The 14102-nt window shown below is 37.1% G+C and overlaps 3 protein-coding genes across 4 annotated transcripts; 1 reads left to right on the top strand and 2 right to left on the bottom strand.

The window, feature by feature from the left end:
• LOC109727314 (uncharacterized protein At3g61260-like) lies at nt 3717–6103 on the top strand. The gene is made up of 5 exons (XM_020257382.1): nt 3717–3959; nt 4881–4934; nt 5034–5121; nt 5371–5452; nt 5686–6103. The coding sequence occupies exons 1-5, from the start codon at nt 3869–3871 to the stop codon at nt 5884–5886; spliced, it is 516 nt and encodes a 171-aa protein (XP_020112971.1). The 5' UTR covers nt 3717–3868; the 3' UTR covers nt 5887–6103.
• LOC109727313 (acetyl-coenzyme A carboxylase carboxyl transferase subunit alpha, chloroplastic-like) lies at nt 6618–11760 on the bottom strand. Of its 2 annotated transcripts, none has more exons than XM_020257380.1 (11): nt 11610–11760; nt 10655–11106; nt 10344–10418; nt 9993–10100; nt 9749–9909; nt 9331–9445; nt 9088–9242; nt 8911–8962; nt 8761–8829; nt 8332–8409; nt 6618–7900 (listed from the first exon to the last, which is right to left on the bottom strand). In XM_020257380.1, exons 2-11 carry the CDS (start codon nt 11024–11026, stop codon nt 6872–6874), a joined length of 2214 nt encoding a protein of 737 aa, XP_020112969.1. In that variant the 5' UTR covers nt 11027–11106; nt 11610–11760; the 3' UTR covers nt 6618–6871. The 2 variants fall into 2 exon arrangements, with proteins under 2 accessions (XP_020112969.1, XP_020112970.1); XM_020257381.1 differs by having other exon boundaries at nt 11631–11740.
• Nucleotides 13197–14056, bottom strand: LOC109726968. The gene is made up of 3 exons (XM_020256798.1): nt 13953–14056; nt 13778–13876; nt 13197–13697 (listed from the first exon to the last, which is right to left on the bottom strand). Exons 1-3 carry the CDS (start codon nt 13965–13967, stop codon nt 13209–13211), a joined length of 603 nt encoding a protein of 200 aa, XP_020112387.1. The 5' UTR covers nt 13968–14056; the 3' UTR covers nt 13197–13208.

Genomic DNA, 14102 nt, shown 5'->3' with positions numbered 1-14102 from the left:
CATCAATTGCCAAATGTGTGGGCCAACACAAACATTATTTGATTTATTAAGAGGCCTAAAATTATTAAATAAATTTAAAAAGAAAAGACTCTATTAATAAATAATTAAAAAGTGTCGGACTTAATCGGTTTTAGTTCCGAAACTTCCAGCGTTTTGCCGACACAAAAACAACGACCCCCATTAAGTGTCGCCACGCATTCATTTTATTTTATTTTATTTTATTTTATTTTATTTGTGTGGGTGAATATTTCCACAGTTTTATAACGTTTTCGTTTCGATATTTAAATTAGAGATCTACGCGTTATTTTAAAAAAAGGGTAAAAAAGTATAAGATTTATTTAAACTATAGGCCATTTTGATTTGATTATCTGACCTATTAAAATATTTAATTTATTTGATTTGAATCAGTTAACTGCACTTTGATTTTAAAATTTAAATGTGTTGTTTATTTTTACAGATTAATTAATATATTTTAACAATTCTAATAATTATAAATTTATTGAAATAAATAATTAGTTTAAAATTTGAAATCAAATTATTGTTGACTAATTTAAATCAAATAAACAGAGAGTTTGATAGTAAAATTAAAATTGTGAAAGATTAGATAACAAAATAAAAAGTACTTTATAGTTCGGATAAGTTTTAACAAGCTTATCATCAATTAAAGTAATATTTATTATTTTAACAAAAAATTTAAGAAAATAATTAGATAAAAGTAATGGATCACACACTTAATTATAACGAATTAGAAAATCATGCTATAAGCTATAAAATTAAAACTATACCCTAGATTGAAAAAAGAAATTTTAAAAACAACATTTGTTAATATATTATCAAGCGAGCGATAATTGTGGTGAAACTAATCTTTAAGTTTTTTCTATTCTAAATTAGGTTATGGTAGGAGCACTTGTGATAAATTTATATACCTAAAGGAATATATGTAACAAACATTTCTCTTTACCATATTACAAAACATATTAAATTAAATTTTTAAAATTTATATTCAAATATAACATCAAATATACATACTATATAATATAAAATGTATTCCGGTTTGGATTCGGTTCGGATAGGGATAAAATCCACACTCGTATGCGAATATGTCAATGTTTCGTATTTATTACTCATATTCAAAACCATATCAGTTTAGTATCGAATAAATTTGTACCTCATTGAAAGAAAGAAAAATCATATGTTATTCGCATCTCCATATCCGTTTGATTGGGGGTTAAGAGGTGGAATAACCTCTTAACCCTCATTTTATCCCCAAACATTTCTAAAAATGGGTGGGATTAGCTAATCCCAGTTAACCCCACCTTATTCCGGGTTGCTAACCCCACCTAACCCCACCAAAAATCAAACACTATTTTCTATTCATAATAACCCACTATCATTCTTATCCCACCTGCTCCAACCAAACACTCTTTTTCACTATTCTGAATTAACTTAATCCCGAAACAAACACAAAAATATTCTAATCCCACCTTAACCCTAAACTTAACCCTATCCCTGGAATAACTAGTTTTTCCTTAATCCCGAACCAAACAATAAAAATAAAAATAATTAAATTAACGATACTTCTAATTAAGTGATTTTACGTGAATCAAATTGATATGCGGTTGGATGGCGAATGGAACGATCTCACGGTGGGGATCGTCTCTCACCAAATATTTTGTTCGCGTGGTACACGCAATCCATCACATCTGGTACCTACTTTTGTGCGAGATCGGACCGCACGTTCTTCCACGATCGTACGGTCGTGATTGAATCCTCATCAGCGGCGCGTTTGTTCCTATTATTTATGATCAGTGGCTAAATTGTAATTTGGGACGAGTCTTAGGTTCTTTAGTTAGCGCTCGTCCAATATCTTTCCCTCTCGCACGATGCTAATCATACAAGCGTCCGCACGTACGATCTACGCGTTAACACCACTTTTTGAGAAACTTTTGCATGAACCCAGTGTATAAGCACATCCCAATATCCCATGTACCATTCCTCTAAAAATGTATTACAGTGACTCAAAATTAAAGCCCCTATTAATTATAGGGCTGTTTAGTTCTACATGCATAGCTGTAAATGTACTCCGTTGCAACTACATGTAAATCTAAATTCGATATTTTAATTTAATATATTTAAATTTAATTATTACAGTTGGAATTATATCAGTTACAATTATATGAGGATACTCCATTATAATAGTTGAAACTACGCCGAAATTAGCCACAGCCACAGCTCCAACTGCAACAGTTTGTGAAAGTAATTTTTTAAAATAGATAAGGCCATCTCACTAATCAATTTTTAAATGTATTTTTATTAAAAAAAAATGAAGATAATCTCGTCATCACATCTATAAACTGATAAAATTTTAAAAAATATATTTCTCAACTCCATGCAATAAAATAAATTATTTATATTTGCAGTATTTTCTATTATATCCAACCAAATAAAATATATGTGGTTATAACTGTTATATTTCTAATTATGTGTATCTTCACTTATAATGTATTTCTAACTACATCGAATCAAATGGTCATTATATACATTATATAATATTCAATAGAACTATATACTAGAAATCAAAAAATTTGGACCCATATAAGTCACTAATCAAATAATAACTCTTCCTTTACTATCGTTGATCATATAGTCCATATAATTCCCGAGTAATAAATTTTTAAATTTTATTTATATATTTTTTGTTTATAGATTCTTTGGATGGTGTATATGTTGCATCATATAGGGATGCAAATGAATTGGTTTGATGGAGTGTTTGTCCAAGAAAGGTTAGTAGGGCCAAAAATAAGAAAAAATAATAATAATTTGCTTTCAATCCATCGTGATCGGCTAAGAAAATAGAGCGAAAAGCAGAATAACTCTTTTTTTTTTCTTGATCCGTCCCGATCTGCTAACGAAATAGAGTAGAAAACAGAAAATTTTAATCTATTAAAAACTTGTTAAAATTCAATCTGTAAAAATTCATTATCGTCTTGACTCAAACTCCAGATAGGGTGGGGAATGGGAGCAAAATTTTAGGATTAAAATATATTGGTCATAAATCCGGCCCAATTTGTCGAGAAAATAGAGCGTAAAGCGGAGGACTCCTCCCACCCCCGGATTCATCTCGTTTACGGTTTTCTATTTGTGGACTTAAATTTTAGGAAAAACTTCAAAAAACCCCCCGTGGTTTCGCACTTTTTCATTTTAGTACTATATGGTTTAAGGTGTATCAAGTTAGTACTCTGTGGTTTCTCACTTTATTACTTTAGTACCCTGTGGTTTAAAGTGTATCAAGTTAGTATTCTGTGGTTTTATTTTTGTATCAAATTAGTACCCTGTGGTTTTATTTTTGTATCAAGTTAGCAACCTGTGATTTTTAAACCACAGGGTACTAAAGTGATAAAGTGCGAAACCACATGGTACTAACTTATACACTTTAAACCACAGGGTACTAAAGTGAAAAAGTGTAAAACCACAGGATACTAACTTGATACACTTTAAACCACAGGGTACTAAAGTGAGAATAAATGAAACCACAAGTGGGTATTTGAAGTTTTTCCTAAATTTTAACTAACACAAATTATAAAAAAAAAAATACATACACGGATACACCAGGTGTTCTCAGGGATGTTACAAAACAAAATAATAAAAATAAAAAATTATTATTATTATTATTATTTCGAGGTTATATAAAGCTTCCGAGAGCGGAGAGAGCGAAACTATTGTACATAGAGAGAGAGAGAGAGAGAGAGAGAGAGAGAGAGAGCACTATAAATCCCTAAAAAATTGTGGGAAAATTCGGAGCTCTCGAGCGAAATTAGTGGTTCGTCGGTGGATTTGGGGGGAGGAGTAGGAGATTAAGGGATCGGAAATGGGAGAGGAGCCATCGAAGGAGTCGGAGGTGGAGGCGGCGAAGGAGGAGAAGGCGCACGATAGCCCCAAGGACGTCGTCCCCGTGGAGAGTACGATCTCTGTTTCTTTTCATTTTTTTTTTTTAAAAATTTTGTTTAATCTGTTTTTGTCTAATTTGTGTGCATTGTTGAGGATTTGTTGAGCGAAAGATGCAAATTTTAGGATGGAATCGATAGGATTTTATCGCGATCGAGGCTTAGTTACGTAGATGTAGATGTTATGTGTAGTTTTTTGTTTTTTTAGGTGATTTATATTATTTTTCTGAGAGGAATTTGGAGAAAATTAGTATAGAGTGTGTGTGTGTGTGTGTGTGTGTGTGTGTGTGTGTGTGTGTGTGTATTTGCTTTTTAGAAATTTCTTATGTCCTTTGTATGAGAAATTATAGGGTGGGTTCATGTTAAATTATCTTTTTTCTGTGTAATTAGCTTTTGTTCTTTTTGTTTTTTTCGTAGGAAACTTTAATTACAGGGTTTTAAGGCATTGGATATTGGATTATTAGAATAGAGGATATAATTAATCACCTTTTAAACTATTAATTTGATTTAGAGAGAGTAGAATATATGTACCTTAAAATGCAAATATTTAGATTTTTTGGAATTTGAAATATGTTTTAGTAGTCTCAAAAGTATACCTTTTTTTTTTTTAGTGGAATTGCTCTTGATAAAATTTTACTGTAGCTTTTTGAACCTAAAATATAATGTTTAGGTGGGGGAAAAAAGAGAAAATCATACCCTCACCATCAATAAGATTCATAAGAGGAAAAAAAATATGCAACTCTATCACTACCGATATCTTTGCGAAAGAGAAAATGGGGTGTTGGTTCACCTATGAGATAAAATTATTACTTTTTTTTTCACAGTAATATTGTTACTTTGGCCTTTCGCGTTTTCTCGGATCTCCACATATAGTTTTAGTAATTACTTACATGTGTTTCCTTCTTTATAACTTCACATATTTTTTTTACTTACCAGAGGTAGCAGATGCTCCTTCTCCAAAGAAAGCCCCAGCAAGTTCAAAGGATAGAGGTGCGAGAAAAGAATATTACGAGTGGAATTGAAATGTGTTTGTAGTGCTATATCTCGCATAAACAAACGAGATTTACCTGATAAAAGTTGTTCTCACAGATGCTGCTCTTGCGCAAGTAGAGTTGGAGAAAAGAAACTCTATAAGTAGGGCGTGGGAGGACAACGAGAAGACCAAAGCCGAGAATAAGTAAGATGGTCTCACACTTCGCGGCTTCAGCTTCTTCAGTACTCACTCACATCCTATCCCTAGTGGGATAATAATTCCAAGTTGGTCTTCAGTATAAGAGTTTCTAGTTTTGCCGAGGACTACAATTGTTCACTTGTTAAAGAAGTTGAAGCGATTCCTTTTGCTTTCTAAGATGTTCTTTTCTACAGTAATTTTGCAGTTTTGTGTTCAAAGGAATGATAACAAGTTTCTGTTTAATGTGCTAAACAGAGCTCAGAAAAATATGTCATCTATTCTCTCATGGGAGAACACCAAAAAGGCAGCTGTGGAAGCCAAATTGAAGCAAAATGAGGTGAGTTATTCTATTTTGTTTGTAATATCACTATATGAGTAGTTTCCGCTTAAACCGACGCGTACTTAAGAGCTTTTTAAGGTGTTTGTTTCTGCAGTGTAGTCCAATTCAACTTGTGGTAAGCCACTTATTCCATACTAGAATTCATAGTGAAAATGGGTCTAGTGTGGAGCAAATGATTTATGCCTAAATCTTTGTCCCTCTTCTAATAAAGTACAGCTATATGGTGGCAGGAATCAGTAGAAAGGAAGAGAGCGGGGTACGCGGAGAAGATGAAGAACAAAGCAGCGAAGATCCACAAGGAAGCGGAGGAGAAGAGAGCGCACGTGGAGGCCAAGCGCAGGGAAGAGGTGCTGAAGGCGGAAGAGGAGGCCGCAAAGCATCGCTCCGCAGGCACCATTCCGAAGAAGATCCTCGGCTGCTTCAGTGCCTGAATGCAAACAGGCGAAGTGTATAGTTCTGTTGTATCTCCAGGAATTGTGTGGTTGTTGTGTGGGGATGTGTAGATGGTGGGAGTTTTGATTTGAGATTTGTGAGTCTAGTAGTTTGTATTTAAAGTTTGTTTGTCTGTGTGTGCAGATATAGAAATAATTTTCCTCGAATAAATAGATTGTGTGGGGTTTTTTAGCAAACTAGTAATAATGTTCATTATATGTGAGTCTCTAACACTTTTGGTTTTGTTATTTTCCTCACAAAAAAAAAAAAAAAAAAATCTTAATTTTCGTTCCTGCACAAACAATTGTCAACAGTCATTACTCACTGCCACTGTTAGCTTTCACCCTCCTTAGTAATGATTACATCAGAAATTCTCTTAGGATGCGTTTGATTCGAGTTATCCTGACAGAATTACAGACAATCCTGTCAGAATTACTGTGTTTGGTTTATCCGCTATTTAATTTAGTCGTTAATATAGCATTACAAATCGAGCAGAATTACACCAAAAATATTAACGAGAGGAGTCGTGTATCTTGCAGAATGAAATGATGAACTTTTTTCTTTTTTTTTCTTTTTTTTTTTTTTGTTGTGGGTAAGCGGCGGTAAGCCCCATCCAAAGCACAGCTTGGGTGACAAATTTCCAGAGAAGTTGCAGATCAAAATCTCTCACTTCTTAGATCAGCAACCAAAGAAAGCTCAAATGAAGAGGTTAATGTACATGAGAATCTAATTAAGCTCTAAATCAGGAGCAACAAAGAACTCCATATGTTACATTTATTACTTTGGAAACCTTTTCCAGTGTCAAAATATCCGATACAGAAGCCAAAATGTTTTCCGCGCATCGAAATCTCAAATAAATAAGACCATTCACCATGGAGGAAAAAGGATACGACAAAAAAGTTTCCGTAAATTACTGGGGGGATAGCAAGAGAAATTCTACAATAATTATGCACGAACAACAAAAGTATCACAAGAGCAACTACCTCATCCCCAATTTGTGCCGACGCTGACAGTTTCCGGCACTTGCTCCTCCTCCGTGCTACTTTCGGCTTCCTCATTCAGCTCTATTTCGACCTTCTTCTTGAGCTCCGCCAAATCTAAAACTGCAGAAATCTCCTCTCTGATCTCATTCCCCAAAGCCTCCACCTTCTCCTTGTTCGCGCCACTAGCAATCTCGGCCTTCAACTCGTCTATCTTCCATCTTAAACCCGCCATGTCAATCGCTTTATCTATCTCGCTCTTTATCACGTCGTCCGCCTTCTTCACCTTATCTTCCAAAACTGGAGGGGCAGAAAGTGCTTTTCTCTGGCTCGACCCCACCACCTCGAGATTCGCCGATTTCAGCATGTTCTCGATCTCCTCCTTGGCCTTCTCGACCTCCTTCACTTGTTCCTCCTCTAATTTCTCTCCCTTTGCGACCTTCTCCCTCGCATTTCTCAATATCTCAATTTGGTCCTTCACCTGTGCTTGGAGCTTCTCATTAAGTTCCTTCTTCAGCTTCTCTCCCCTCAGCGACTTCTCGTGCAGCTTCGTGACCTCGGATACCATTTGAAGCTTTTGCTTCAAGGACATGAAGGACCCTGGACGAGATAAATTGTGGTTAAATTCTTGTACTAGCCTGTCTACTTTCTCCTTTAATACTGGGTTAAGTGCTTGATCGGAAGCATTAGGGGATTTGGAAAGCTCCATCTTAAGGGCTTCTAGCTTCTCCTGCAAGCCCATTGATATAAAGGCATTCATCATTTCCTTGTCGACTTCTTCTTTCAGCTTCTCAACTGCCTCGTCAGAGATCGTAGGAACTGGGGTCTTCCCTTTGGCGTCTTGTGTGGTCTTCTTGAGATTTTCAATTTCTACCTCTAAATCGGCGGTAATTTGAGAAAGATCTTCCTCCTTTTTCTTCATGTTGCGCTTCTTCTCCGGGTCCACTGCCTCCCCTTCGACAAAACCACCAAGGATTCGGAACTTCATATGCCGCTGAGAAAGTAAGCTATCTACATCCATTGGTGCAAGTTCCTGAAGAAGAGGGAGAGAAGAAAGCTTTCAGTGTCTTAACAAAGACCTATGATACAAAAACATGGGCAATGGCTTATTGCGAAAGTGATATATTGTTAATATGAGAAAAGAGCACTGAAACATTGGTTTTGTTCTACGCAGGTAAAAGTTGCACAATGGAACACGATGAAAGCTTTAAATGTAATAAAAAGCCCAATTTAAAAGTAGTTTGTTGATATTAGAAAAACAATAACTCTCAATGCCCGGGAAAATTACTATCAAATAACAGATCTTCTGAAAAAGGTACAGGATCATCTGTGAATTGGTAAATGCTTCACATATTCATGTATAACTTTGGTGTTTAATCTAATTGCAGAGAAAGAGATAAAGGTATCCAAAAGGCTCGGTTGATGCTTTCATCAATGCGTATTAAAAGGTAAAGCAAGATATACCTTCATGGCCTTGGTGACCATCAGCTTTATCTGCTGGGAAGTCCAGGCAGGATCTGTATGTGCACCACCCAGAGGTTCCTGATAAAAATTTGATCATAAACTGGATAAGTAAAATAAATGAACATAATAATGTGAACCCTAATCTCCTAAAAACTGTACGCTTGTTACCTAAGATTATCAGTGTCATAGTCTTTAACTCATAAAAACTGCAGAAGCTTATTGAGCACCCTTACAATGTTTATCATAGTCTTTCATATTACTTGAGTATTATATAGATCCAAACAGACCTGCACACTTCTAAGTAACTAGATTTTATTCCTTAGAATTTGATTGTAATTGATGCAAAGGTGCGATCCAGCATTTTAAATCAGCAATCACATGGATAGTCTTAGATAACCATGTGTAACACAACAAGTTCAAGTATCTTACTGGGATGATCCCATCCGCGATTTTCAGCTTACACAGTTCGCCAGCTGTGATTCGCAGTTTCTCGGCAGCCTGAACAAGCAATTACAAAAATTTTAGAGCAAGAGGAAATATCATTGATCATAAAACAGCAAGGATGGGACAACAATGTACCTTAGGGGCTGCTTTCGATGACTTCCACAAGATGGCAGCACATGCTTCCGGGCTGCACAAGAAAACCAGAAGTCAGTACATTAAATATAACAAAGCATAGAAAGTTGCAGTAACAATTAAAAAAGTGCAAGGAGAACACAGATTCTGGGTATGCAATGTTTGAGACTGTTAAAATACCTGGCAACAAAAAATACAGCATTCTCCAGCATAAATATCTTATTTGAACAGCCAATAGCAAGAGCTCCCCCAGATCCACCTTCACCAATAACAACAGTGACAATTGGAACCTTGAGCCCAAACATAGCTCTCAGGTTGTAAGCTATCGCTTCTCCCTGCAATCATGGGAGAAGTCAAATGCACTGCTAACTTATCCGTACCAAAATGTATTCCTAAAGCAACAGAAGAGAACGGTGTGAGTACCTGACCAAGTTCCTCAGATTTGAGATCAGCATATGCTCCAGGAGTGTCAATAAATGTGATGATAGGAAATCCATGATGGTCAGCATACCGCATCATCCGCAAGGCCTTCCGATAGCTATGCAGCAAGAATTAAGCTCAGTAGGCTCATTGCATATTCATCACAGCAACTAAGATTCATCACGGTTAGCTCATTGTGTATTGATCACAGCTCCAAGAAGCTAAGGCCTCATATGGCCTAAAATTGTAAGCATTTTTTTTCTTTAATTCTTAACATAGAGAGAGAAGTATTAAAACCGGCTTGGCAGAATGCATTTTTCAGAATAATTCACATACAAATATTTTAGCAGTAACTGATATAAGTTTCTCTTTGTATAGAATTAGTTTCTTAAAACAAAAATCAGCAATATTTATTCATTACCCATGTGGAGTTGGCATTCCAAAATTACGTTGTATATTTTCCTTTGTATTCCTGCCTTTCTGGTGACCAATGAACATATAGCTTTTGCCATCTATGCTTCCTATTCCTGTAACAACGGCAGGATCATCATATCCTGCACGGTCTCCATGAAGCTCCACCCACTAAACAAATTATAAACCAAAATCCATCATCAGCAATCATATGTTTGAAAAAGTAATACAAGTGCCGAAATGGGAGAAAATACCTTGTCGGTGATGTTTAAAACATGGTCAAGAAAAGTTGGCCTGTTGGGATGGCGAGCAATGTTCAACCGTTGGATTGGAGTTAAATGTGTGTATAGATCTTTCACGGCCTGTATGAAACATGATTAAGATGCAAATTACTAGAATAAAAACAGGTCAAATGTCTAATGGACAAAGCATCGCAAATTTGAAAAATATGCTATTCAAAATCTAGATAAATATAACAATCATTCAAGTGCAACACACTGTAAACACATGTACTCAGAAATATGGTAAAACACTTCGTTGGTAATAATGCACAAAGATAATTCCTCATGTGCTTTTAAAGACTTAGAATGAGGTCAAAACGGAACCTGCTGATACTTGCTTTCCAATAAATTAATTTGATCGCTGAAGTCCAGACCAGTTTCATCAGCCATCTTCCGCACCTACAAAAAGGAAGTTCAGAGGACAAGAGTAAGTACGAAGCGGTGCAAAATAACTGGAGAGAGGCAAAACATCGATGGGTTAAAGTATCTATCGTAAACAAGTACATCTGATATCTAAGATGAAAAGCTATCAAGAATAACGGAAATTGATGTATAGACGCAAATAATTACAAAATGAACCAGAAATGGTAAAGAAGAAAAAGAATGGAAAGAGTTCCGAGCTAAGAAGAGCTCACATCAATGATCTTCTTCTCAAGATCAACCAATGGCTTCTCAAAAGAAAGGGTGACTGGCTTTGGCTTGTCAGTTAGAGGCTTGAAGTGAGAGAGGTAACTCAAGTGTCCGCTTTTCAAATTCGGATCAATATCATCTGGCCAGGGGTACTCATGCTTCTGGCCCTTCTTAATCCTCGCAAAAACGCCAATTCTGCGCCCATTTTGACCACTAGATTTCCACAAATGACCAAACAAAATTCCACTACTGCCGCTAAATAGATTCCTTTGCAGATCAGCACCAAAGGAAGTGCTTCTTAAATTTATATGCGACCCGGATACATAGCTGTAACTCTCCGATCTACTTATTGTAGGCGAAAAAGATAAAGAACTCATCTTTGGAGTCCTTGGTTGCTATTTGAACCGGCCGTTCTTTTGCAGTGTAAGAATAAATGGATCTCAGATACCTAAAATTCCTGCATCAGTAGCATCAACCTCGTAAATAATTTTTTTTTAAAAAAAAATCATTTCACCTTTCATCAGATGAAATTATCGATGTCCAGTCGAATTGTTACTCTAAATTAGTAAATTGCTTGGCAAACTAAAACTAAGAGTAATGTGCTAATATTTCCTAACTGGACGTGCGTAAATCGGAACAAATGTAAGAATTAATGCCAATTTTCTGAACATTAAAAATGCACAGGATGAAATTGTGAAAAATGGAATTTTGGGGAAAGAATTCCTCAAAATAACTCAAGTTACTCAAAACCAAGCTCATGTGTGTAGCGATGTTCACAGAATAGGCACCATTGAAAAACTTTGATTAGATGATAAAATCTACTAATTCGGATCAACCGACTCGCAATTCATAAATCGTAAAGAGGTCCACAAATTCTTTCATTGATCGGCTCATTGAATCGTAATCGAGCTAAATAAAAAACAAGGAGAAAAATTCATCAAAACGGGAGGATCGGAGTACCTCAAAATCGCTCCGACCCACCTTTTGCAACACGGATCGATGAAACGAAGCAGGGTATCGGCGGGGGGTGGGGTATGGGCGGGGGTGGGGGAATGAGGATCTTAAAACTAGGGCTTGGGAGCTAAAAACTAGGGCTCCGCTCCACCTGTTTGCTGAACGAGGAGGAGCTCGGGGGCGATGATCACGAAGACGCTTGTGGACCCCACATTCCCTAGCGAAATTATGGTCCTGGACCAGGTCTACCACATCATCCGTGGACCGCACAGAGCTGTTCACTTTTGGCGCATCCGAAATAATAATAATAATAATAATAATAATAATAATATATTCATTCAAATTTTTCATAAATATTTATTTAACATTGTTGTAATTTGAATTTAACATGAATTACTCTGGATTCGAACTTTACTATATTGCATGGCTATTTATAATTGTTCAGTCCTAATTTTTTTATTTAAAATTAATAAACTAAAGTAATCTTTAAATTAGAAAATACAATATAGAGGGGATGATAGTGATGGGTAAATAGCTGGATATGCGTGGTCTATTGATGACATGGTGAGCCCGGTCCAGGAAGTAGATTCAACGGGCCGGGAGTGGATGAGCGGGGCCTATGTCCTACGTATTTGGACTTCGTGATGCTCGTCGTTTTCAGCACACGAGGTGGCGCCGATCGGACGGCTGCGGGAGATTGTTCGGGTCAAATGTACGGTTGGGCTTTTGTTTCTGCATTGTTGGGTTCCTGATTTGTTGTTGCTAGGGGGAGTCGCCAGCTTGTCAGTTCCGACTGGCATAAGTATTTGCTCGAGTCTCCAAAAATATTATTTTTAAAAATTTAAATAACAAAATCAAAAAAATTATTAGATTTTATCATTACTAACTGATTAGATTTGCTTAAATTTAATAAGTTTGATTCCCTTCTATAAAATATTAGATCTCTTATTAATCGGTGTACGTTATTTTTAGAGAGAGAAAGATAGTATTTTATCTATTTCTTTCATGCTTCGAATTTGAAATTTGGAGTGCCAACTATTGTGTCTCTATTTGATTAGTTTATAAATGCATATGGTAAATTATGTGTCGAAGTATGCAAGTTCATGGATGTATAATTCTGCATCATAAAACACAAACCATGAGAAAAAAATGAATAGTATACATTGTGGAATGCATCCACTTGGTCGAGAATCTGTGCACAACTTGAGTTTTTGCAGAACCAGGTGAGAAGGAACCATTCCCTCAATTCTTAAGTCCCCCCTTCGAACTAGAGATGTGAATCGATAAAATATCCTAAAATTTTAAATTCAAATTCAATATATTGGAAGGTAATTTGATAGCATCCACTAATCAGATAGCTAAGTCCTAACAAACGTAATTAATTGTACATGTCGAACTATAGTTTTGTCGATCTTTATGGCGTCTTGTCGACAAAGAAACAAACAGAAATGACTGAAAATGATGACACTCTATTTTAGGAAGAGATATAAAAGGAAGGGAAAATGAAGAGGAAAAGAAAAACAACAGAATCAAATTAAATTGTATGATCAAAGAAATTAGAATGGGAAGCAGATATAGAGTTGCGGGGTGAAATGAAAATTAGATTCAGGTAGGGGGCAAACCGCTAAAATCTGTTCCGTCGCGGATCCGAACCTTGGACGCGATGAACGCATTCAAAATCGCCACAGAGACGATCAGGAAGCAGAGCGTCGCGACGCGCACCTTCGCCCAGAAGATCGGATCGGACGGCCCAGATCTCTTCCGTGAACTGGCGCACGAATCTCGGAGCGAGATGTCTGCCAGAGCGTCCAGAAGCTTCCTCGATCCCCGGCTCAACTCCTCCGATCTCCCGATCTCGACCAGAGTTTCCAGAAGCTTCTTCGATCTCCCGATCTCGACCGGAGATCGGCCGATCTCCATCAAAGCTTGCTGGAGACGAATTACAGCCGTTGGATCCGCCGCTGCATTTTCACCCGTCTTCTTCAGCTTGTCGATCGCATCGGAATCGGCGACTTCGCCATCACGATCGCCGGATTCGTGGATTCCGATCTCCTCCGCCTCGGATGGAGCCAAGGAAGGGGGTATCGTGGTGCTCTGCGAATCGGAAACAGAGAAATCAAAATTAAACGAAGAAAATAGCATGAGATCTCAAAATCGCTAGGTTTTGAGCTCACTTCGGATGGATCCTCGACGATACTCTTCGTCTCCGATGGATCCGGAGATAGCTCGTCCGACACGGCCGAGAAATCAGAGCTCAGGCACTTCGCCACGATCTGCGAGAAGCAAAGAGGAGAGCGGTGAAGGGAGGTGTACGCGATAGAGCGAAGGGCAAAGGATGCGGAGATGAACCTTTTGGGGCTTCATGTCGCTCGAATTCGCATCGGATCGCTTCGGGGCGGAGACGATTAGGGTTTCCCTCGATCGCGCGCGGAGAGAGGGACGTGGAGTTTGAACGTTCGAAGGCTTCATCATGGTTTGGAGCGGGAAATGGAAAACCAC

This window comes from Ananas comosus, linkage group 22 (assembly GCF_001540865.1).
Source record: "Ananas comosus cultivar F153 linkage group 22, ASM154086v1, whole genome shotgun sequence".
NCBI classification, from domain to species: Eukaryota; Viridiplantae; Streptophyta; class Magnoliopsida; order Poales; family Bromeliaceae; genus Ananas; species Ananas comosus.
This window is presented reverse-complemented; position numbering and strand designations above follow the sequence as displayed.

What these genes read in the sequence shown, in the direction of transcription:
- LOC109726968 (XM_020256798.1), bottom strand. An exon ending in TCGTCGAGGATCCATCCGAA is followed by an intron (nt 13,698 to 13,777) that starts GTGAGCTCAAAA and finishes TCCGATTCGCAG; the next exon opens with AGCACCACGATACCCCCTTC.
- LOC109727313 (XM_020257380.1), bottom strand. Translation starts at nt 11,026, where the DNA reads ATGAGTTCTTTATCTTTTTCGCCTACAATAAGTAGATCGGAGAGTTAC. An exon ending in TGGAAAGCAAGTATCAGCAG is followed by an intron (nt 10,101 to 10,343) that starts GTTCCGTTTTGA and finishes TGTTTCATACAG; the next exon opens with GCCGTGAAAGATCTATACAC. An exon ending in AATCTGAGGAACTTGGTCAG is followed by an intron (nt 9,243 to 9,330) that starts GTACTCACACCG and finishes CCATGATTGCAG; the next exon opens with GGAGAAGCGATAGCTTACAA.
- LOC109727314 (XM_020257382.1), top strand. Translation starts at nt 3,869, where the DNA reads ATGGGAGAGGAGCCATCGAAGGAGTCGGAGGTGGAGGCGGCGAAGGAG. An exon ending in AGCAAGTTCAAAGGATAGAG is followed by an intron (nt 4,935 to 5,033) that starts GTGCGAGAAAAG and finishes TTGTTCTCACAG; the next exon opens with ATGCTGCTCTTGCGCAAGTA. An exon ending in AAGACCAAAGCCGAGAATAA is followed by an intron (nt 5,122 to 5,370) that starts GTAAGATGGTCT and finishes TGTGCTAAACAG; the next exon opens with AGCTCAGAAAAATATGTCAT.